This window comes from Anguilla rostrata, chromosome 3 (assembly GCF_018555375.3).
Source record: "Anguilla rostrata isolate EN2019 chromosome 3, ASM1855537v3, whole genome shotgun sequence".
In the NCBI taxonomy this organism is placed as follows: Eukaryota; Metazoa; Chordata; class Actinopteri; order Anguilliformes; family Anguillidae; genus Anguilla; species Anguilla rostrata.
The window spans coordinates 48,110,033-48,133,429 of record NC_057935.1 but is presented as its reverse complement, the minus strand read 5'-3'; the positions used below and the strand labels follow the sequence as shown (position 1 = coordinate 48,133,429).

Sequence of the window (23,397 nt, the reverse complement as noted above, 5' to 3'; positions counted from 1 at the left end):
ATATATATATATATATATATATATATGTATACACCGTGTTAAAGAATACAGATACACTTTACATTTTTAAATATGTGAAAGAAATATTATTTGTAATAATAGACATATTTTTCTTAACATCAAATTCCTGGTCCAGCATTGTCAGATGACTGTGGAACTATAGTAAAAGTATGAATGAATAAATACTACATGAAGAAATAAATAACTTATTTCCACGCAGGCATTTCAAAATGTTGTTTTCAGTAGACTGCATTCGAGTGCAATGACTTATTCAGGTCAATCACTGACAACATATCATGGACATAGCAAGATAAGTTGCACCCACTGATCTGAATGACAAGGCACCATAGTGAATCAGTCACAACATCACCAACATAAAAAAGCAGAATAGAGTTCAAATATACATACATCATAGTGACAATAAAATCTTGCTCGTCAAACTCACTGTTGATAGCACAGCCTTTATTTATGGAAGTGAATGAGCAACACATACAAAAGGCTGAGCAGAAGGAATGAAATCACTTTTGAAGATGCATGTCAAGGTTGTTGAAAGTTATAAGTCTCAGAGACTATCAAGAGTTCAGCAGAAGTACCAGACATGGTAAATAGAGCAGACACAAGCAACATGAGATGCAAGGGAGAGCACACAAATGTCCTCAAACCCCAGTGGAGCTGCATAATTCTGAAAATGGTGTTGTATGATGATGCTTAATAGAGGTAAATGCTGTAGTATTATGAAGGCTGAAATTTCACATGCCACAGAGCTTTTTGCCTTAAATAAAAGATTCATAAGATATTTTTTTGTTGTAAGTTGATGAAAAAAAGACACTCGGGAAATTAATGTTTTTTGAGCATATATTAAATAAAGTGGGCATGGTCAAGACAAATTTGTTTCTCGGACAGACCGAATGCCACAATGGCTTTCCGTTATTTTCAAAGTATATGGTGCTAAATGACAGACTGTCACCTAACTTGAAAGGGTTCAGAAAGGCTCACAATTAAAGCTAATTGGTAATGTTACAGTTATATTGGTAGTTGCTTATTCCATTCCAGCAGGGTGCTTGTGTCATATTTAGCATAAACAGGCAATATTGTTTTCTGGCTGAAATGGAATGTGTGACTACAGAAAGATAACAGGCTAGCTAACATAAAACCCCTATCTACAGTGAAGTCCATAATGTTTGGGATAAAGACATATTTTTTTCTTGATTTGGCTCTGTGCTTCACAATTTTAGATTTGTAATCAAACAATCACATGTGGTTTAAGTGCATAGTCTGTTTTATTATTATTTAAGGGTATTTTTATGCATTTTTGGTTTCACCATATATAAATACGTTTCTATACTTTTTTCTATACATTTCCAGTACTTTTAATGCATAGCCCCCCATTTCAGAGCACCCTAGTGTTTGGGACAAATGGCTTCATGGGTATTTCTGATTAGTCAATTGTGTTCAATTGCTTCCTTAATGCAGATATGAGAGCTTTTAGTATCTAATCTTGATTCTAGGCTTTTGATTGCCTTTGAAGTCTGTTGCTAGTGTTTGCCAACATGACCAGATTTGTGCCACCCCCCACACAACAGGTGTCCAACTGACCAGAGCAGTGGTCATTGTGTGATCGGGCACAGAATACCCCCAAACCCCTTTTCACATTCTGAGCCTCCCCGTCGTTCTCCAAACTTACATTCCATTTAATATGGAAGTGCAAGTAGGCCTAACTCAAATTAGAGACATAAAAATGTTCACGCAAGAGTATGTGCAGTATGTGTTTGTAGTTGAGGAAATACACTGTTGGCTTGCTCATTGCCACTTCAGCATAGTGAATGCTAATGTGGTAACCCTGTTATTAAGTGTATTATTCATGCATAGACATAATCACGATCTCTGCCTGTGTTAACCAGTAATCAAATCAATACTGGATAGGTCAATTGATCATATTCTGTAGTACAAGCATATCAGTTCACTTCTGTGGGGAGAGTCCTAATTGCATTATGTCTTATGATTACATTACCAATTCTGTATATACTGCGCTTATTCTTCTCCACCAATGTCACCGTCAATTTTTCTCAATTCTGCTGACTTTATTAATTGTTTGAAAGCCATGTCTGATGGCTTAATTATTTATGAAGTAAATTAATGCCATGACCCTATTGTCCTTAGACTTATGACATTAATATGCATAAACAATACTGATAACAGGAAAATGACTCATACAAACACACATTTCAGTAATTCATATAAAGAAAGAAAGGTTGTCCTGGATGTGTTATGTTAATGATAACAACATATTAAGGTTGGTTTGTTCTTCACACAATGCCATTTTGAACTTATGCTAATAATACCTTCATTTTTGAAGCAATTGTCAGTCCATTACAGTATTTACAATTATTCAAGTTTTGAGCATACAAAGTATGTGTTTATATGTGTTATATGTTTATAAAAATTTTTTAAAAAAGTGTGGAATGCAATCACACATGCCACACAGTCTGCTATTTTCAACCACCCTGTGACTTTTGAGAATTTGTGTATCCCAATTTGCTTTCCTTATGTCTATATAAATGAAGCCACATGTGGTACAGTACCACAGTAAAAATAAGTATGCTGGAAACCACTGTCAAGACATTGGCACTTTCATTTTAATTTCCCTGCTTTTTTAGTATTGTGAAGTCCTTTTCCAAGGCTTATCACAAAATACATTACCTTAATTCCTGCATCTCCATTTAAATGGCCCATGACTATTTAATTTTGGCTTTCTCCCAATTAAGTGTTTGGGCACGCAGGAATACAGTCTGTTTGGACCACACTTGCAAACAAACGATATGTACAATGCCAAAGATGCAGTCAGTTAACCTGAGAGAAAATAATGAACAAAAGGCAACGGCAGTCATAAGGATAAACTGCAAATGGTTTAGAGGACCTTGGCGAGCGCACACAAAGCACGCGAGGCAGGGTGGGAAGGCAGAAGACTGCTTATCAAAGCGCTCGTCCTAATCGCGCCATCAGGAGCCTCTCCGCGGTGCGCCCCGTTGCAGTTTTTAAGCGCGGCAAGGCTCGTCGATGCGCATAATCATTAAACGTGCCGGCGAAGTAAGCCCGGGTTCATTTACTCCTCCGGCACCCTGGGATCTCTCCCCATGTGAACACAGGTACACGGCCATCAGCGCTTAAGTGCCACTTCAGCTCTCCTCTCCCGCTAGTGCCTACCCCCCTCTCTGACTTATAATCGTGTTTCAAAACCTGCTCCCCACCAGTGTCTGTCTAATACACCTTCTCCAGCAAAAGCCCTGTGTTTAGTTATGAGAATCAAATAACTGTAGAGAAGGGTTTAAATAAAAATATTCATGACAAATTTGTAAGCCTGTCTGCATTTACAAGCAACTAGGGCTTGGTATTTATAAAATACTTATCTGCTGTTTTCTATTTGCCCTGTGTAATGTAATTAATTATATTAAAATCCTCGACTTAATGCTTGTAACTTAACAGCTGAAATATTCAAGCTGTTCCAACTGTGGTCATTAGCCCCTATGTAAAAAATAAACCATCATTCCACTCAATGACAGCCCGAGTGACTTAGAAGTATAAAGCCTTGATATGTGAGGATTACTGTCTAGAATAAATGCAGATGACATTAATGCCCTTGCAACTCTTAATTAAGATTTCCCATTGTTTGCATTCTGCTGAATCCGCAAGCTACAACTGTTGCCCAGATGCAAGGAATGTGAATGCACACAACTACAAGCTGATGTCATACTATGTGCATTATGGGTTCAGAATAAATTGCATAATAGTACTCAATTATATAAAATGGAGGACTGAAATGTAGATTAGGTGTTGTGTGACTGAATGGTGAATTTGCCAAATGCTCTATGCTCTCTCAGGTGAAGAGGGCAATTTATAATTATAAGGATGATCCACAGAAATTGAGCCAGCATGAATCACTGCATGGGACTAGTGGACTGATGCTGAATATTTATGTTTCTCACATGCCTTTCTCACTGAACTTTCTTCTCCTCTGATTTGCATATTTTCAACTGTTTTACATTTTCTTGCAACTCACCAATGATCTCTATACTTTAGCAATTACATGCAAAACCAAACATATTTCAATGTGGCAGTTAATATTTACCTTGTTGTGTGTCTTAAAACATACATGTGAAGTGGAGAAAAAATAGACAAGTCTGAGTAAGCTAACGCGTCTGATTTTTAGGTAATTTATAATAGTGTGTATGTAATGCTCTTGAAAAATAAGCATTACTGTTTGTGTGTGTGTGTGTGTGTGTGTGTGCTTGTAATCTTTTTTCAAATTGGTTGAAGGCAAGCACTGTGATACTATCACTGGTTGATGCTTATCCATGTCTGCCAAATGCAACACATCCCATAAAAACTAGACTGAAACTGTTTAAAATCTTAGCTGCAGATGCTTGCAATGTTTGCCATCTGTGTAGCTTCTACATAGCAGTAATTCTGGCTCTGTTTTGTCTTATTCTTTCAAGTTCTTGCTGTCCAGGCTAAAGCGATTATTCATCGGATTTAATTTATCTTCCGCAACCCACATCTCAACCCTCAAAGGGTGATAAAAAAGATTCCGGCTCAAGAGACATTAGGCAAATTCAATTATTTAAAGTTCTAATGGTCCCGGGTTCTTAGAAATAAAGTATGTTCTCTCTCTGATTCCCCAGTGTGAAAATTGCATTCCTGCCAGGCCAGCGTGTGTTTGAAGGAAAATTCTTTGTTACGAGGAGGTCAAATGATTGTGTTCACTGTCGATTACACTGCGGATAACACTCCGGTCAGAAGTGGAATTTGTTTCTCAAAGCATTGAGCAGCACTGAATAATCAGAGAATCCACAATCCCACTTTCAACCGCTGATTCTTTTTAAGTGAGCATTTAAGCACTCAAACATACGGGTGCGCACACAAACACAAGCATTCGACGACGACAACAACAACAACAACGAGACAATGCATCCTGTAACAGAACCCAATATTCATCACAATATACTACATAAAATAGCAGAATAGCAGATATTTGGCAATTCAACTATTTTCTTCCTTGATTTGCTTTTAAATTCTGTACAGGTCCAGGGGTACCAGGTAGGGGTGCCCCTGGTCACCTCTGTTCTTTACCCAGGCCCTCTGAGTGCTACTATCAGAGGGGATCCAGGCTTCTTCGGAGTTAAGATCAGACATACAACTGTTCAAAGTCAGAAGCTCTGCTTTGAAAAGTGATTGGGAGAAAGACGTGACCACACCTTAGTCTTTACTGTACAACTTGTCCTACCTGTCTCAAAATCCCTTTTGAATAACAGTAGCTGACAGACAAAAAGACCTGCGCAGTTCTCGTTTTTAGCTATTTTAATCAACAGTTTCTTATTCTTTTTCTTCGTCATAACAATAATAATAATAATAATAATAATAATATTCCCTAATTTTGAGAAGCCTAAATATAGTTGTGAACCCACACTCCATTACTACAACATGTATTATCAGTTTGGGAGGGTGCAACTAGAAGGAGCATCATGGATGCAAGAAGGCTGATTCTTGCACAGCGTGCACAGGCACACAACAGGTTCCCAATTGACCAGAGTGGGGGTCATTGTGCGATGGAGCAGGGGATACCCCAAAAACTTTCTTCCCTGGGCAGTCTATTGTGAGCACCCCTCCAGCTGTCAGCACTGGTATGTTCAGAATTAGATTCTGAACATTGGCCTGCACACTGTAATTGCAAAGAGACCCAGTGCTTTAGGCATATATGCCAATTTATAATCCCTGTAGTTCAGCATTTCTAACGTTTCTCGTGTGCCCACAGGGTTGGACAGAGGACAAATCTCAGGCCGGCGTTTGAAAACACAGCACGATAAAACCAAATCTGCTTTCCTGACCAGTCCTACCAAGCCATAATCCATTGAGAAAATTACACTTGGGACTCGGTCAGAATCAAGCTTTGCACAGAAACAACAAGCATTTTTTTCAGAGAGCTTTTCATCAGGCTGGCAGTGAATCCCTGCAGGGTTCATCATTGCTGGGCTTCTGTTCCAGCACGTCTCGCTCACTGTGGTGCTGCCTCGCATTTGTCCATTCCAGATCCAAGCCCACTGCTGCCGTACTTAAAAAAACAGGCCAGAGAAAGGCTCTAAATGCCTTCTACCAAACAATAACAGCTAATGCCTTTAAAAAAGATTAGGGTAACCTAGCGGGACTCTGTTTATCACAGTTCAGCCTAACCAAGCCAAAGTGACTGTGGGAGAAACTGAGACCGCAGGGCAGTTTTGTTAGAGCTGGTAGCCGGCAATTTACAAAGGGAAGGGGCTGGTACAACACAAGAGCAAAAAAATTCTGGGTCAGAGCAGAACGCTGGTCCTTGTGAATTAATCCCAGTGCCCTTTGAAAGACTCAGGGACAGCAGCAAACTGTGTTTGGGTTATTCAATAATGCATCGAAAACACAGGCCTTGAAGCAGAGGCGACCAGTAAAGGAACGGAAGAGTTAAGGATTTCTAAAAAGGTCCCTACTGCACGAGCACAGTAAAGCAGGACAGAAAGGAGACCATGTAACATTAATGTGGGTTAGATTTAAGGTCCAGATCTCTCATTTCCAAGAGAAATGTAATGCTCAACAGCCGGAAAAAATATCAAGCCACGGACGATTGTGCCCAGCCAAGAAAATTAAAATGATTGACCCTCCCCACAAATGTGAAGTAGCGTTTAAAAATCTATGAGGCACTATAGCAGCCTTGAACAGTATTGCTGGAGCTAACCATCACAAGAAGCCGAGAGAAACAGAGCTAATATACTGCTGGGAGGTCTTCCTTGTACAATCATGCATCATAAATAAAACACATCAAAATCACAAGATTACAACAATGGCTGTATGTATAGGTTCTGCTGTAAAATGCATTGCTTAGTGCTAGTAGAGGGGCTACAGCTATGGATTTTCAGGCCCGGGATGAAATCCCCCCAAGGTAACACTGTTTTAGGAAACGCTGTTTCAAAGTAATGTGCAAAGGAAAATTTGGGAAACCATGTATTTAAATTATTTAAATAAAGATCAATATTGGTTCTTGACATGAAAAAAAATGTATGTGTTTTTAATTTTGGTAACGTAAACATGATTATATGCCAAGCTTTGTTTAATAAAATCAATACCCTCCGGAATTGTGTTTTTCATTCACTAACATAAGGCATAAAAAACAAATTCAACAGGAAAATGCAGGAAAGACAAGACACCCTAATAAGCCAATGACTCAGACTTATTGACACAGCATATTGATACTCATCTGTGAAGGACATAAAAAATGCTGAAGGGTCTGGTAAATTGATGCAGCTTACTGGCAAATAGCTCATTTTTTTTTATAAATGGACCATCCCCCACTCCACGCTAAGGGGTAGTCTGTCTTCCCTTCATAGAGAAGTAAAGAGAGATGAAATAAGTGAGATCAAAAATAAGCAATGAACCTGGTAACACCATTTAAAATTGCATTTGAGTCTCATCAGTGCTACAAAATCTGATTTTTTAAATTTTATTTAAAATGTTTCACACTTTATCAAATATAAGCCTAGTCCCACAAGAATGACACCGTTTTATGGCAGCATCACATAGTAATCTGATGCATGAATAAAGCTTCAGACAAACAAAATGAAATGGAAACTACAGCTACAGCAATCTAGAAGCATAAATGTATTACTGATATGAGTATTTAGCCTTTGGAACTTTTAACCTTTTAACTTTGGAATCACTGTATATAAAGTTGATGAAATTTACACAAATGTCAGAGCATCGCACAATCACCAGTGTGCCTCATTTTACCCTTAGACCCCAGAGGGTTAATGAATAAATGGATAGTCTAGACAAACTAATGATTTTGTTTGTTAAAGATCATGACTTTTGACAGAAACCCTCAGAAAATCCGTTTAAAATTGAAGTACTTCTCCCTGTGTTAACAACAGTCAGTGCCCCTCTGAGTTAACATGTTTGCACAGTGTGAAATAAAAATGAAGCTTAACAATCCATACATTTTATATAAGATAATTACCAATGGAGACCATCTTATTGATATTTTTTTTTTAGTACATATGAAAATGGGTTTAACATCACATGAAATAGCCATTGATCCTTACGATTTGGTACGTTTCCTGTTTCCATTAATTAGTTCCCTCAGCATGATACGAATGGCTCTCAATTACTGCAACTTTATTTTGTTTTCAATGAGAAGCACTGCAATGTATATTGGTCTGATGTTACAGTGTAGTCTACTTAAAATGAAAAATATTCACAGATACCATTTTCTGTTTTGACAAACCTATCCAATGTTTTAATTCAACATTTGGGGGTTTTAATTGAACATTAAACCAACTCAGTGTAGGTAACTATCCCTGTATAATATTTGTATCAAGTATAATAAATAAATAAATAAATAAATAAATAAATAAATAAATAAATAAATAAATAAATAATTTACCATTCATCAGGGCAGCAGTACTACTTAGAAACAGAGTTTAACTGTTAACTAAGTGATTCCCTAAACACATTCTACAGTGATGGGGACATGGGGACAGATATTCTTCTTCATCTTCAGGCTGCAGATTTTATGCATGCAAGATCCTTATTCAGAGACAGTACCATCAGTACACCTACTCAGTGCATATGTGGCCTCTCAGGAACACTCTCTGGAGCAGCAAACGCAGTGATTTACTGATTTCATGATTTGTATGTAGACAATTACAGTCATGTGGGTGAGCTCCCAAATCAACCTTCCACAGAATCAAAAAACTGCTTTTTCTTATTCATTGAATTCTTGTCGAAGCCATAAAGAAAAAAATCTGCAAACAATTTCCACAGCCCGCAATTGCGGATATAGAGGTCTGGGCCTTATTTGGAGATCCTGTCCAGAGTAATGATGAAGCCCTGACTCCTCACTGTGGTATGTATTCAATTTCACTGTGCAAATGTTGGAGATTGTAAAAGACGCGCCCAATCCACAACAAAACATTGCAGAAGAAAAGGGGGCGATAGTGGCTGACGCATTTAAAAACCCTGCAGCTTCGCAACTTTTAACAAGCGCTAGAAAAATATTCATCGAATTACAAATGCTATGTTTGTGCTTGAATGTCTTATACATCTAAGCAGCTTATTACTGGGTCACAATCAAGCCCAAAAGGATCGCACCTGAACGCATCTAAAGTAATCCTTCAGTCTGAAATGCATAATTAATATCTATCAACAAGTATTTCAGTTTCAGCACACGCTTTGAAAAACATATGAAAAATTATAGCAATGATGCTTGAGTGTACTTTATTGGTGGAAATAATTTGAAACAGCATTTATATGTGAGCAAATATAGAATTCATTTCCACCATCCATTCACTTTAATGCGCTCATATTAAGATAAGAGCATGATAACCACGCCTGAATAGCATTGATTGTGCTCAATGAACAAAATATCACACAATAGCTGTATTGACTGCAAATTACAGTATATGCCCTATATAGGTTCTAATAAAAACTGAAAGCACCATAGATATAGCACTACTCCAAATGGTTTTTATTCTCTTCCCTAAATATATACACACTTTAATGCCAGTATATGGTGTCTTATGGCTCTCGGTTCTAAAATATTTCCATTTTTTAGATTCATTAAATGAAAATAATCTTTTTTTGAGGAGAGTAACTTTCCAATAATAATTATTAAGGGGCTAGTTGATTTCTCTCGCACACACACACACACACACATGCATACAGTACTAGCACAAATTATGGAAACCCAACATTCCTAAATATATTTTGACCACAATTTCTGTTTTTTGGCATAATGCAATGTGTATTTTGACTTTACTTTACTCCAAAATTACTGATGGTCACATAATGTCTTTACCACTCATGGTCAAGAAGGTAACTGTTTCAAGTATATTTTTACAGATGAAAATGGCTCTGAGAAACAACAATAGAAGGGGCGCAGATAAAGTTTTGAGGGCTAAACTTCTTTAAGCACAGTGTTTCCATAATCTTTGTCAGTACTGTATATGGAACTGACTTATGGGAAGATGAAGGACTGATAAAGTGGATATAATGAGTATACATTTTTTCAATGAGAGATTACTAGAAGAGGATTTAATTACTGATAGATCGGGTAATATATTTTCAAGCCACTTCTAAAGTATTACCGCGAGGATCAGTATCTTATAATTAATTGTTGACTTGGCTCTCCAAATCACCAAACGTATGTTTAACTATGACCATGATTCAGAGGTTCCCTCTAATGAATAGACCCTTTCTAAATTAAATACAATACCGCAAATGGAGTAGAAACCTGTTCCTTATTGGAAGTATATGGAAAGTTTCCAGTAAACAGCCTTTCTTACCCTTTTCTTTACCCGTGTAAATTTAATTAAAAGTTGATGACAAGGACATCATCGTTTTGCCAGGACAACCTCTGTAAAAAATGGCATTTTTAAATACAGCTATGTCTTCAAACACCACTGAGGATAATACTGTGTCAAATATACTTCCTCTCACTCTCATTTTGGGCAAGTTCACAAAGAATGCTTGGTTCTTATCTAGTCTTTGCAGTGGAGAAAGTTTAGAAAAGGTCATGGTCTTCATTTATATTTTGGCAGCAACTCAATTTTCACTCTACATTTGGAAGGATCTTCTAATGGCACTCACACTGTAAGAAGTGCAGTGAGGGAAAGACAGGGAATGTATGCCAATGTAGATTAATGTTGGGTGTCTGTGCAAGATCCAATTTACTAATCAATTATTCATTAGGATGACATTTTATAAGTCCATGCAAATGAATGCATCCATAAACAGATTGAGCTGGCCATCCATTTTTTTGGCTACCATTTTTCTAATGTTGACCTGCTCCATTTCAGTAGCTGTGCTTATAGACCCCTTTCAAAACATTTTGAAAGACAGATGCAATCAATGTGTTATGATTACTCATGTTTTGGGAAATCTGAATAATATAATGTTTAAACAATAAGAAAAACGAATGAAAGTAGTAGTATTTTTCATGACAAACCTCAAAAGAGGCCGACAACTATCCTTATAAAACGAAATTAGGATCCATATGTAAATGAATGATCTGTAATCGCACTAACACAGATTGGAGCATTTAGAGCAATGTACAATAACTGGGCTACGGATATCTGTTTAAATGATACATTAACTATGTCACATGACATGACATATTGGGCTCTATTTTATGGCCAGTGCTCTGCATGTTGTGAGCTGTCGCACTGGCGAAATGGTAAACACTACTCATCTCAATTAATTAGCAATTAATTAGCAATTCCTCTATATAGACATGTATTCCATAGAAATAAGCAAAAAACAACCATAAAATCAGTGCTCTTTTTTGTTTATCATTAGTCAACAATGTAATTATCACAAGAATAATGATGGACTTACCATCAAACTTTTTATGCCGGGACACGAAGGTAGTCCGTAAGGTGTGACTGGCCTCATCCACTAGGTTCTCAAACTCAAGCTTGCTCTGCTGGCTCAGCTTGTCTTCCATCTCTGCGGTGCAGCAGGTGTATCCCTGGGGACAGATGCGCAGATGTTCACCTGCAAAAGAGAGACAGTCCTGTTTTAACGTACAGCAGAGAAGAACCACAAGGTTCCCCCACAAAGTGTGGAGACCGCCGACAGCCACATTAGCTGGGATTTGGTGTAATTCATTCAAAAATGGTTTGGCCCACATTGGATCCTCATTACTTCCCTGTTCTTTAAACTTTAGCTGCCACTGATTGATTACTATTGGAAGCTCACAAAGTGGCATACTGGCACTGCAATGTATATATGTATAAATGGATGCAATGTAGCCTAAATGCTATGTGAAAATGCTGTGTAAGACGCTCTGGATAAGAGCATCTGCTAAATGCCTGTAATGTAATTATGCACCTTAAGGATTACGGAAATCTACTTTTCAATGGCACCTGACTTCCAGAAAATGAAAGCCATGAACCAGAATGTAGTACTGAAATTGGATGATTTAAATGTTGGGGAACATTAGCGTGCATGTTTAAACTTCTGGCCACAATAAGACAGATTGCTTCAAATATGTGTTTGCCATAGCTGAGCATGTCACATTAGCCAAAGTGCCAAGAACCGTCACAACTACATAAAAGCAAACTGCTCATTTCCTGGAGAATGAATTAATTGACTCAATTTTCTTTCAGACCACAGCCAGCAGCGGGCCTTTGTGATAGCCAGACTGGGCAGTTTACCAAGTGCTTTCAAAAGCATTTCCTCATCAGCCAACTGAAAATATGTAACTGTAAAAATCCATTTGTGCAACCTGAACTTAATGTCAAACTCAAAATAATTGCAGCATTATGTATTTATTTGGCAGGTTCTTGTAGCAAGAGAGACTTAAAGACCCACTGTTGCAAGAGAACTGCAAAAATAAGGGAATAGGAACAAAGCAGCATGTATTACACCAACTACAAAGCAATAGTTATACAGTAAAGACACTGCAATCACATCAGAAATGTAGGCACCTTTAAAATCAAACCTCAGACAGAAGATACTCTTTTGAGACACATTAAAGATGAATGCAAATGGATTTTAAAATGAAGCCTTTATATCAATAAAACATTCAAAAGATGAAGGTACGATGTATTTGATGTTGATTCCAAAATGTGTGTCACAATTAAAGGACCCACATCTGCTGAAGCAACTCCAGCTAAAGTAGGTTTTCCCAGTCATCACCTACAGAACAACAATGAAACTCTGGCCTTGGGTCAGCTGATTCAGTGTTCAACAACAGAGCATTAGTACAGTATACCAATTATAAGTTACAGCTGCATTTTCACTTTTACAACATGTTCCATTATATTAAGAAAGAACATAAATTACAAAATCTTATTTCTGTTTTAAATAATAGATTCTAACAAAATACAGAGTGAAATGAAAACAGACTGACAAAAAAAAACTGCTGTCAGGAGAATATCTAAAGTCGAGCCAGAGTAATGGTTTGAAACCCGCCACTACTGGGTCTCTTAAAATCCTGTCTTGAATTCATTTTTTCCTGTCTTCAGTTAATTATATGTCTTTCCACTTCTCGTTTATTAAATGTCGGGACAACGGCGCTATCTGAATGTCATTCTTCACAGGGCAGGTACTGGCAGAGGTACCACACCAGGTATCCAGGCTATCTTAATTCGTGAAATGTGTTTTAGCCCCAGCTAAAGAATGGGAAGGCTGCTATTAAAGAACCTCACACCTGGCGAGATGGCCATTACATGCACAGAAAGAAGAGGACTGGATTTTCCTGCTTTCCTTTTTGACTTTAAGTGATAGGCTACTTTTTATTTTATTTTTTACTTTAAGTGAGATTAAGTGCACTCCAATGGTCCACTTAGCTCCCGTGTATGCATGGGGTAAAAGGCAGTCTCTGCTGGAAAATTTGCTGGCTGCTGAGAGTGGTTGCAGCACTATATTCGTGCAACTGTGTTGCAAGCACTTGCCCCCAGAGAAATGCATGTGAAGTGCATGAATGTGACTGTGGGAAGCAGAGTCCCTTTTAGACAGCAAACACTGTAGTGTGCCGCAACAGCTTGGGATAAGCAGTTCTGTTTATAGCGGCTTACATGTAGAGTGAATAACATTTACATTATTTCAGTGCTCTTCTTCATTCCTGTTTTCCTGTTTCTTACAGCTATTTGAATCGCCTCAATATTTGCTCTAATGAAAAGTCCCAGTTTTTTCCCAGCTCTCTGACCAAGCAGCATGTCTACAGGCTGTCACACAAGGCTGAAGTGGGCTATGTCATCTGTGACATATGCGGACCAGACATTCTGAATTCATCTCTTACAGATTGAAGAAACTTTCATTATGATAGCGTGGGGCACATACTACCAATCACTCAGGATGTTCTGAAGACGCAATGCACGCTGGGATTTTTGCGCTCAGACACGGTGTGTAATGTAATCAGTCTCTGGAGCAGTCCTGTTTCATAGACTCATTCACAACGCTCAGTGATTGATTGCACTGGTCTTACAAAAAGCACAGAGGGCTGGATTATGAAGTGTTCCACAAAGGAATGAGCATTGACACCAGGGACACGTTCTCCTCATTGATGTCAATGTTACATTCTGCAGCAACCATTATGTTAATCAATCATACAATTCTACACATGGGAACTCCCATTTATCACCACGTACATAAATTTACTATGAAAAAAAGTTGGGAAATTTGTATCAATCGTACATAGAACTCACACACATCACATTTTAGCACCTATCTTTGATTAAAATCAATTATATTTTCTCCGGGATTGAAATAATTGTGCCTACACACATAGAAAAATACACATTTTCCAGACTCTGAGAATATTTTAAAGATACAAAAACTGCTTGGAATACACGACTGATGTGGTAGAGCTATGAGAGAGTTAAATAATAGATTTTCCATTTACAAAAACAGTCATCATCATGAGAGCTCCACACATGATTAAGATTTTGTTAATATACTCTAACTACAAAAAAAAGGATCATTAAGTTCATTGGAACATTTTTATCAGTAACGAACAGGGACTCATCTTCAGAAAAAAATGCCTTCCACATCTAGTGCAGACTATATCGGCATACCAGTACGTCTGAATCTGGTGTTTGCCCTGCAGAGGCTTCAATTAGGTTTAATTATAACGCTAAAAAACCCCACAAATGAATCACGTCCAATCCAAATTAACTTTGTTGTTCATCTTCCCTATACTACTGTGCCAACAAATCTGCTACCTCCCTTAAGGTAGGCAAATTATCACAAAAGCTTTAGGTTTTGGTATATTGTACACTACACCTAAAAAATACTGTATATGGTAAACAACTTAAAGTTTGCAATAGAATCAGTAAATACAGTGAACACATCCATCCAGCAAGCCATCAAGCCAATGACAGAACATGATTTATATGTACATACGATTAGTCAATTATCGGTCTATACTGGGATGTCATACTCGGATATTTGTGGTTTTATATCAATCAGCACCCAAATAAGGCCCTGGGAACAAGTTATGTGGATTATTTTGCCAATCAACATTTTAAATCGCTAGTACTAAAACACCAAAAACCAGTAGAAAACGCACCTCTGCAGGCAGGGGTTTCGTAAGGGAGTGTAAATGACAATCCCAAGGGCCCTGACTGACTGGGGGTCCTTAAAAAATATTAGAACATATGATTCTCTGGGGTCATGGGGCCCAATGTAAGATCTTTTCATGAGGCCAAAAATCCCTGGTGGTACCCCTGCCTGCAGGACTGGATTCTGGCATCTGTGCACTACGCCAAGTTTGAATGAGTTAAGCACCAATTCATGAATATAATCACAGATAATTATAAGTAAAATTAACTAGATAATGATTTTAAATGTCATGGAACTCCTTCTGTTGGGTTTCACAGACCTTGCTTCCTTAGGAAAGTGAAAAAGCACTTTGGTTAAATTAATCCTGTGCTTTGATCTTTAACTCCCTCACTTTCTGCCAAAACTGATACAAAATAATTTCACAACTGAATTAATTCATGCTTTTGCAATAAATTAAGTGCAACTGGATCCACTTTTTTGAAAACCCAGTACATTGCAACACTAATGATCACATATGTATAATGTGGCTTGTAAAATAGTTTTTTGATTGTTAGTACAGTTTGTAAAATTTGTAGTGATGCAAAAAAAAAGGAAATGGTCAAGTTTTCCCAGCTACTACCGTTATTACAGAGAACATATTTCTCAGCAATCTAATTAAAAAGTAAAGAATCACAAACTAGGTTTGCAAAGTCAGAGTATTTAAAAAAAAAAAAAAAATCTTAGTGTCACTTCAAATACAATATTATAGTGCTAAAAAAGCTAGCGAGGGTACAGTACAAAAATGGATTCAATAACTGGCTACAAGGACATCTACAAGGCATTTTGACCAACGCAGGCTTCCACACTTCTTGCTGGAAAACCTTGGGCTGCCTTTGAGGAAATCCCCTGGATACCTGTGCCTTTATATGAATAGTCACTGTGCACACATACCATCAAGCCCCAAGAGACAGAAAACTTCCTAAAAAGGTCTAGAACAGACTGCCTTTCAGAAGACTTCCACGATCAGCCATTGGGACTGAAAACAAACAAACTTCATCCTGCAGGAACCTGCACAGCTGCAGGAAGAAGTCTCTGTTGACACCCGTTAGGCAGACAGAACATCTCCTTTCTCTTTCTTGGTTTCCTGTTGTTTTGCCAGAAGTATATGACATGTTTTTTTCTGTCTAGCTATATAAAATAATGTTCCTTCACACTTTAGCATGTAGCTTATATCTCAATAAGAAATCAGTGAAGACATAAACCTATGCCATCTCAGAGAGTAACTCCATTAATAGACTGGGTAACATAGTAATTCTTTAAGCACACACTAACACAATGTCTGAAACATCACTGGCCTACTCCGTGATGACATGTTTGAGACCTAAATAAAAAGAGAAAGCCTTGAAATGAAAAGTGTTACCCAAGTTTTATCTTTGCATTTACCATAATAATTATGAATCCATAGCCATTTAAAGCAAATGTAATGCTGTGACTGGGGATATGGATTGTGGGGGGGGGGTGGGGGGGGATATTCTGTTAGGGAATGTGCTGTGTATCATGTTAAGCAGATTCACAAGGAAGATTTCCCTGTAGGAGTAAATAGTTACTAGTCTTGTGGGTGGGTCGTCTTGGGATTGTTGAGGGGGGGAATTTCTTCTTCTAACAATCTCATTAACGCATTCAATTCCTGTGACATCTTCCTCTGAAATCTATGATATTTATATTCTCTGATGTGGATTTAAAGGTCAACATTAACATTGAGCTTAGCAGAGGTGGATCTTTCACATAATTACAGAAGGCAAACTAATTACACACATATGATGCATTCTAATAATCTTTAGGAATTTCTGAAAATGTGTTTAGGCAAGGATGTTAATGATTTTAATCAAAGTGCACAGCCACGTGAAAGAGTACTTGATACAGACATATTGACTTGAAGCAGAAATAATTCCAATTCATAAAAGGTTGCCGAAGCTAGGTGAGAATGGGAAAATTAATCGAAAAATGTTAATTGAATTTAACTGGACTACCTAACTGCAGCCTGGGTGTTGTCTATCAAATTGCAGCACTGGTGGGCCTCCTGGATGGTATGTCTAGCTAAAGCAGTAGTCTTTTCTGCAGGGATGCACCCCACAGTCTATTTCTGACTATGCCAGTGCTGGCTCTAGCTGGGAGCTAGAGAAGTGATGCTAGAGGAATGATACATAATCAGCCATTGTGTTTCTCAGTGCAGAAAAGCATCAACAGTATATTCAATGCTTCACTGGGCATTAGCAATGCATGCACGGCTTAGCTGGTGGACTGCAATGTAACAAAAATTACAGCGGATTGCAGTTATTTCATAGAGGATAAAAGTGTGAGTTTGTGCACATTGAAATTGACAGGTGATGATGTAATTAATGAGAACAACCATAAATAGGTTTGTAAATTGTGATTTGGGGGAATAAAATAAAACAACCAATCTTTTTATGAAAGATTAAAGATTGATATTAAACACGTTGTGCCGTTATGCTACAGCTATTTTGCAACTAGTCACATTTTTTATTTGAGGCAGACAAATTTAAGTCTTGATTTTCTTTCCACTCGAGTGACAAATATTTATGGTCCGTGAAGTATATGATAATTCACATTTATTAATAAGAATAAAAACAATCTAGTCCAACTATTATGAATATTCATACTAATGCATTCATAAACCAATGTGTGCTTCTACCAGTTCATAATGTGCAGGAGCATGTTCTAGTTTTCTTTCACAAAGCCGGTTTGCGCAATCCACAGCACGATCCAGAAGATCTTTAAATCCTTGCTTTGAAATCTTAACATTTACGCTCTGTGCTCCTCCCTGCATCTGTGGCATCCACATGGCAGCGTGACTTATCTTGATCTGGGCCTCGTGGGGAATGCCTGTGCTTATCAAAAGAGGCTGGCGGAAAATAATGCATTTCCAAGCAAATGCACGGGTCGCTCAACATAATGGCAGAAACTACCAGAAGTTTCACGGAGGGCTTATTAGAGATTTTTGTACTTTAGCAACAGCCTGTCAAGGTAACAACTATTTACACAAATCTTCTCAAAGAAGATTTAGGAATGCCTTTGATTTGAATCACAGAGTTATTATGTTGTGTATTCGTGCGTGTGTGTGTTCATCTTCATCTGAGTGTGATTATTTTTTATCCTCTGAATGGACAGCCCGAATGGCCATGTTCAGTATTTTTCCATTCCAAGTTATCATCTGGCACAATGATGTTGCTCTAAATGATATCACGCAGAATGAAAATGCACAGTTTTATCACCATTTGGGGGTTACTGGCATCTGCCATTCAAGAAAATTATTACTTATTCTTACAGGCTCCAGTCATTTTGACATTGCTCTGCTATGCTTATTTATTTAGGAATCTATCTTATCTATACTTATTATAAGCTTCTGTGAAATGTTTCATGCATCAACTTTTCACCAGGATGCAACTGAACATGTGGCGTTCAATGGGTAAGACCATATCATGGCCATTTAATCCTCAGGCTGTAAACCAATTTGATGAAATATATAGTTACACTAGAGTGCTACGTGACTTGTGTTGCCACACAGTTATGGATAATGGGAAGTGTGGTATATCGGTTTCAGACCTTGACGTACAATGGGATTTTACTTTCATTTCTTAAAAAGTAGTTATAGACTAGAGTAGTAAAGTAGATAATAATGGTAAATGTAAGCTGAGAAAGTCACTATTGATTATTTACTTTTAAAAAAATCATGCAAATGTATCACAAAGGTTTACTGGCAAAAAAAAAAAAAAACACAATCAGGTTCAGATGTCTGATTCCTGGTTGCAACCAAAAAGTCAAAAAATAATTCACAAAAGTGACAAAGCTAATATCTAAAGTACTATTTGTACAGCTATCCGATGACTCAGACAATGCAAACATGTCTTAATGTCAGCCTGGTGGGCAGATGAGTCGCAGCCATTTTAAACACCGCAGTGGTATTCGTTGTTCAGATTGATTGCTGAGTTCTTGCCGTCACCTTGTCATTTTGAGACACATCATTCAAGGCACTGGCTGTTCATGGGAGCCTGACTTCTACCACATGTCTGACGAAGGTCCCTCGGTATGTATCTGTCAGCCCATTCAATTAAAACATCAGTCCTCCCACCTCCTGTACATGGTCTTCTCACCACAAATCATGACCCGCAATGACAAAGCCTTATTTAATTTGACGGAGCTTGATTGAATCCTTCCCCCATCATTTCCTACAACGTGACCCCCCCCCCCCCAGGGGAAACACAAAGACGCTCCGTTAGCGGCAGCTCTGACACACAGATGCAGACAACGGAACGTGCAACCTGCAGGGGCCTAGGGAAGTATGGAAAATTACAGAAAAAGCAGAGTGCATCATCGATTCAGAAATGCCAATCGAGTTAGAGTAAGGGTGTCATAGCAATTCTGATCCAGTGACATTTCTCCTACTCCTAGGAGAGTAAACATAAACAATATAGATGGCTATCCTTTAATAAAGTGGGTTAATATTTCTTTAAGACAATTTCATCAAGGAAGAGGATGGGAATATGGTGACGTTTAAGGCCAAAAGTAGCACCTGTTCAGAATATTCATCTTCGGAACTCACAGGCAGACCACTTTGCAAGCAGAGCAAGTTATCAGGCTCTGATAACAACATAATGATGTCTTGCAACCTCTCAGAAGCACACTTGTAAATGGATCACATTAGAAACTGGTAAAAATGCAGTTCCACTGTGCTGATAGAGCAATGCATCGTGGAAAGTAATGTGGGTGACCTGCAACATCACTCAGTTCTGGAAAACAGCCTCTTTCAGCACCAGGGGGACCTCGCCTCAACAAACATCAGATAGCTTTTATTGCTCCCACTTTTCGAGAAGCGTTTCTGCAACATCATTTAAACCACAGTGAGCAGCCAACGGCATGCCCTGTTTGGGGGTGTAAGCAAGTCCTGGACTTCTAAAACACTGCGCACAACAATCTGACTGCCTGTGTTAAAACATATATAATAATAATAATATTAATAATAATAAAACTGAACAGAATGAACAGGGGAGCTGTTTCTAACAATCCTTTTGAATATTAGCACAATAACATAACACAAACAGACATGTGGCCAGTAAATCAGTTAAACCCCTTTAAGCCCGGAGGGAATACTTAAATCTCACATGTGCTTTGTGTTGAATGTGTCAACGGAAAAATAAAGCAAACTGATTAACATCAGAATCATACATTGAGTCCAAAACACACTGAAAACTTTCTTTTATTTGCGTGTTTGGCAGGGCGAGGTCAATGATTGAGCAAAACTTTGGAATGTTGTTTCAGATGTTTGAACTGGTTGGGTGGTATATTACAATATAGTCCTCACAAAGTCAGCACATTCTTTGTGGCACGCTGTATTCTACACAACATAGTGGCAGTAGTAGCAGTATGATAGTTAACTGGGCTCATAACATGGGCTGTAACAACCTGAATTGCTTCAGTATAAATCCAGCTGTATAAAGCTTGCAAAAGTTGCTTCTCTAGTGAGTTTACAATCAGGTTCCGGGATGATGGTGATATGAGTTAGCCAGGAGCCCTGCAATCTTGGTCTCATGCATCCACAAGACCATTTTCCAGAGCTCTTTTTGGCAAACTGTAACCTGGCCATCCTGCTTTTGTGGCAAACTAGTGGATTGCATCTTGCAGTGAAGCCTCTGTAGTTCAGTTTGTGAAGTCTTCTGCGGGCAGTTGTCACTGACACATACACAGCTGCCTCCTGAAGAGTGTTTCAGACAGGTGTTTATGATTTTTTCTTTGTTATGATGATGTAGGGTGAAATACTACCAATTATAGAATAGTGAGGATAGATAATGACTGTGAAATGTGTCTATCTTAACAATCCTCACACATAAGCACCATGAAATGGAGGGGATATAAATATATAATACTTCATGCGGTGATCAGATGGTGCAAAAGTATAATCAGACTCATAATTAATCAGTCTTTATTATATTTATTATTAATCGTGATTATGAATTTCAACATTTAATATTACAACAATAACTAATAACATACCAACATGCAAACATTATGCTGCCCTGAAATGGGGGGGGGGGGGGCACAATGTATAAAACTGCTGAAATTTATTCATGGTGAAACCAAAATGTATAAAAATACCCTTTAATAAAATCAGAGAATCTGTACTTGAACTACATGAATTATTAAATTACACATATAATGTGGAGTGCAGAGCCCAATCAAGGGGGGGGGGGGGTTATTTGTCCCAAACAATATTGAGCTCAATGTATGTTCAACCTGAGCCAAAGAGCCTTTCTGCTACAATGGAGTTAAGCAAGGGTAAAGACGACTGATTCTCAGTCATTCTAACAGCTAAATTAGACAAACGTTTTGAGTACTGGCCACTTCATCTGGTGAACATAGAGTCCCTGCACACGGTCAACTTTGAAATAAATATGGCTTTCAAGTCAAAGAGCCATGCAACTTCATCTCCAAGGTTACAGACAGGAGAGATTGACAGACGCAATACATTGCAGAATTACAATGAATCATCTTGAAGAAACGTAATGGGATGTTTTGAAGTAAAAATGGCTTAAAAGCACTTAGATATTTAATAGTGAATAGTTTGGTTAGATACAGTTAAAGTGCAGCACAGCCGTATAAACAGAACTGAGTATTTGTGTGCACTTTCTGCACAAAGTGGAACACTTTCCTGGTGTATAGATTTATGTGTATGTATAGGTGTATAGAACATTCTCCAATAAATATAAATGTCAAAGAATAACAAGAGGTTAAGTACCAATATTGTTATTCAGCCAACAGCCAAGGGAGACTATTAAAAATGCACATTGCTCACTTTAAATGAGTGAAGATTGGCACTTAACAAATTATGTTCAATACTAGTTTTTTATTGAAAACAAGTTGACATTTTGCAAAAATATTATAATTTGCAACAGTATAGAAAGGATTGCCTGTGAACCTTGTAGAACTTGAAAAGAAAAAGGAAACTGGATCTGTGTACTGAAAGGCTCAATTGATCTGATCTTAGTATGACAAGACTAATGGTTACAAGAGACAATGACTCACTGGCTTCAATAACATAACATTTTGAACAGTCTCAGCAGGGGGAATTATGCCAATTAACCAAATACATTTTAGAACCTTGTTGACACACGTACAATTTTAGAGGAAAAACACTGGGATGAGAATTTTTTCTTCACTTTTGAGTCACTGTGTAAATACATGGTATATGTGTTTTCTTGCAAGCAAGCTGTTTCTTATCACCTGCAAAGACCAATACTATGCCAAAATGTTTTGTTGTTATTGGCATATAGCAAGAATATCCATTTTTCTGTCTTTCTGTCTGCTTATCTTGCTAGGCAGCTAGCAATTGATTTGTGGACTTAAGTGGTGAGTACACACTTAATTACTGGCTCAAATGCAAATTGCTCCAGTAGTATGTACATCAGGTGGAATAATGTTACCTGCAGCGAGCATTTTCATGTGTGTTACACGCAGGTTTCAACAACAAAAAATTATATTTTCACTCTGGGGGAACCGGACGTCATGAAACACTTACGATGCCATGAAAGGTTTTTGCCCCCTTCCTGATTTCCTTTATTATTGCATATTTTCCACACTGAATGGATTCAGATATTTAGACAAAATACTAGACAAAGAGAAACTGAGTAAACAAAACACATTTTCAAAATTATTATTTCATTTATTTAATGAAAGAAGTTATAAAACACCCATATCACCCACGTGATAAAGTTATTGCCCCTTATTTGCTATCAGGGCAGAGTTCAGAGACACACTTGTTGATTCCAAATTGGGATGGAAAAATAAATGAGGAGAAAAAAATCGAATCAGTGGCAGTTAATGAAGTGCAAATATATGTTTAAATCTTTCATTAGGCCATAAGCCATGGCTTTCAAAATTATTCCATACATGTTTTCTTGAGTGCTAATTGATTTACTGATGAATACATTCCACGTGATACATTAATGGATACGCGTACTTTCTCAAATTTATCTTGCAGTAGTAATGTTTTCTTTATATAATAACATTTGAAAGAATGTGTCTTGTTAAATTCTTGGGAGAATGGACAAGGTTGTTTTATAGCATTTAGCGTATGTCACACCGGTGTCCTATGCAGTTATGTATGTGATTTAACACTCAGTCACTTAATCTTTTTTGGGTAGTACCGATTGCTGTCCGGTTGTCACATAGCATATTATACATTTCTCAGAAGGAATAAAAAATAGAAAACACACAATTTCCTTTCCCCGTAGGCCAATCAAGCTTAACTTCAGAAAATGGTTA

At 37.7% G+C, this 23,397-nt stretch overlaps 1 protein-coding gene across 2 annotated transcripts in view; it reads right to left on the bottom strand.

Annotated features, from left to right (window-relative positions):
* LOC135251012 (glypican-6-like) overlaps nt 1-23,397 on the bottom strand; it is a 204,935-nt gene that overhangs the window by 151,588 nt on the left and 29,950 nt on the right. For both annotated transcript variants that reach the window (XM_064327935.1, XM_064327936.1), the window contains exon 2: nt 11,410-11,568. In XM_064327935.1, the coding sequence (XP_064184005.1) occupies nt 11,410-11,568 (159 nt within the window). The remainder of the gene's footprint in view (nt 1-11,409; nt 11,569-23,397) is intronic.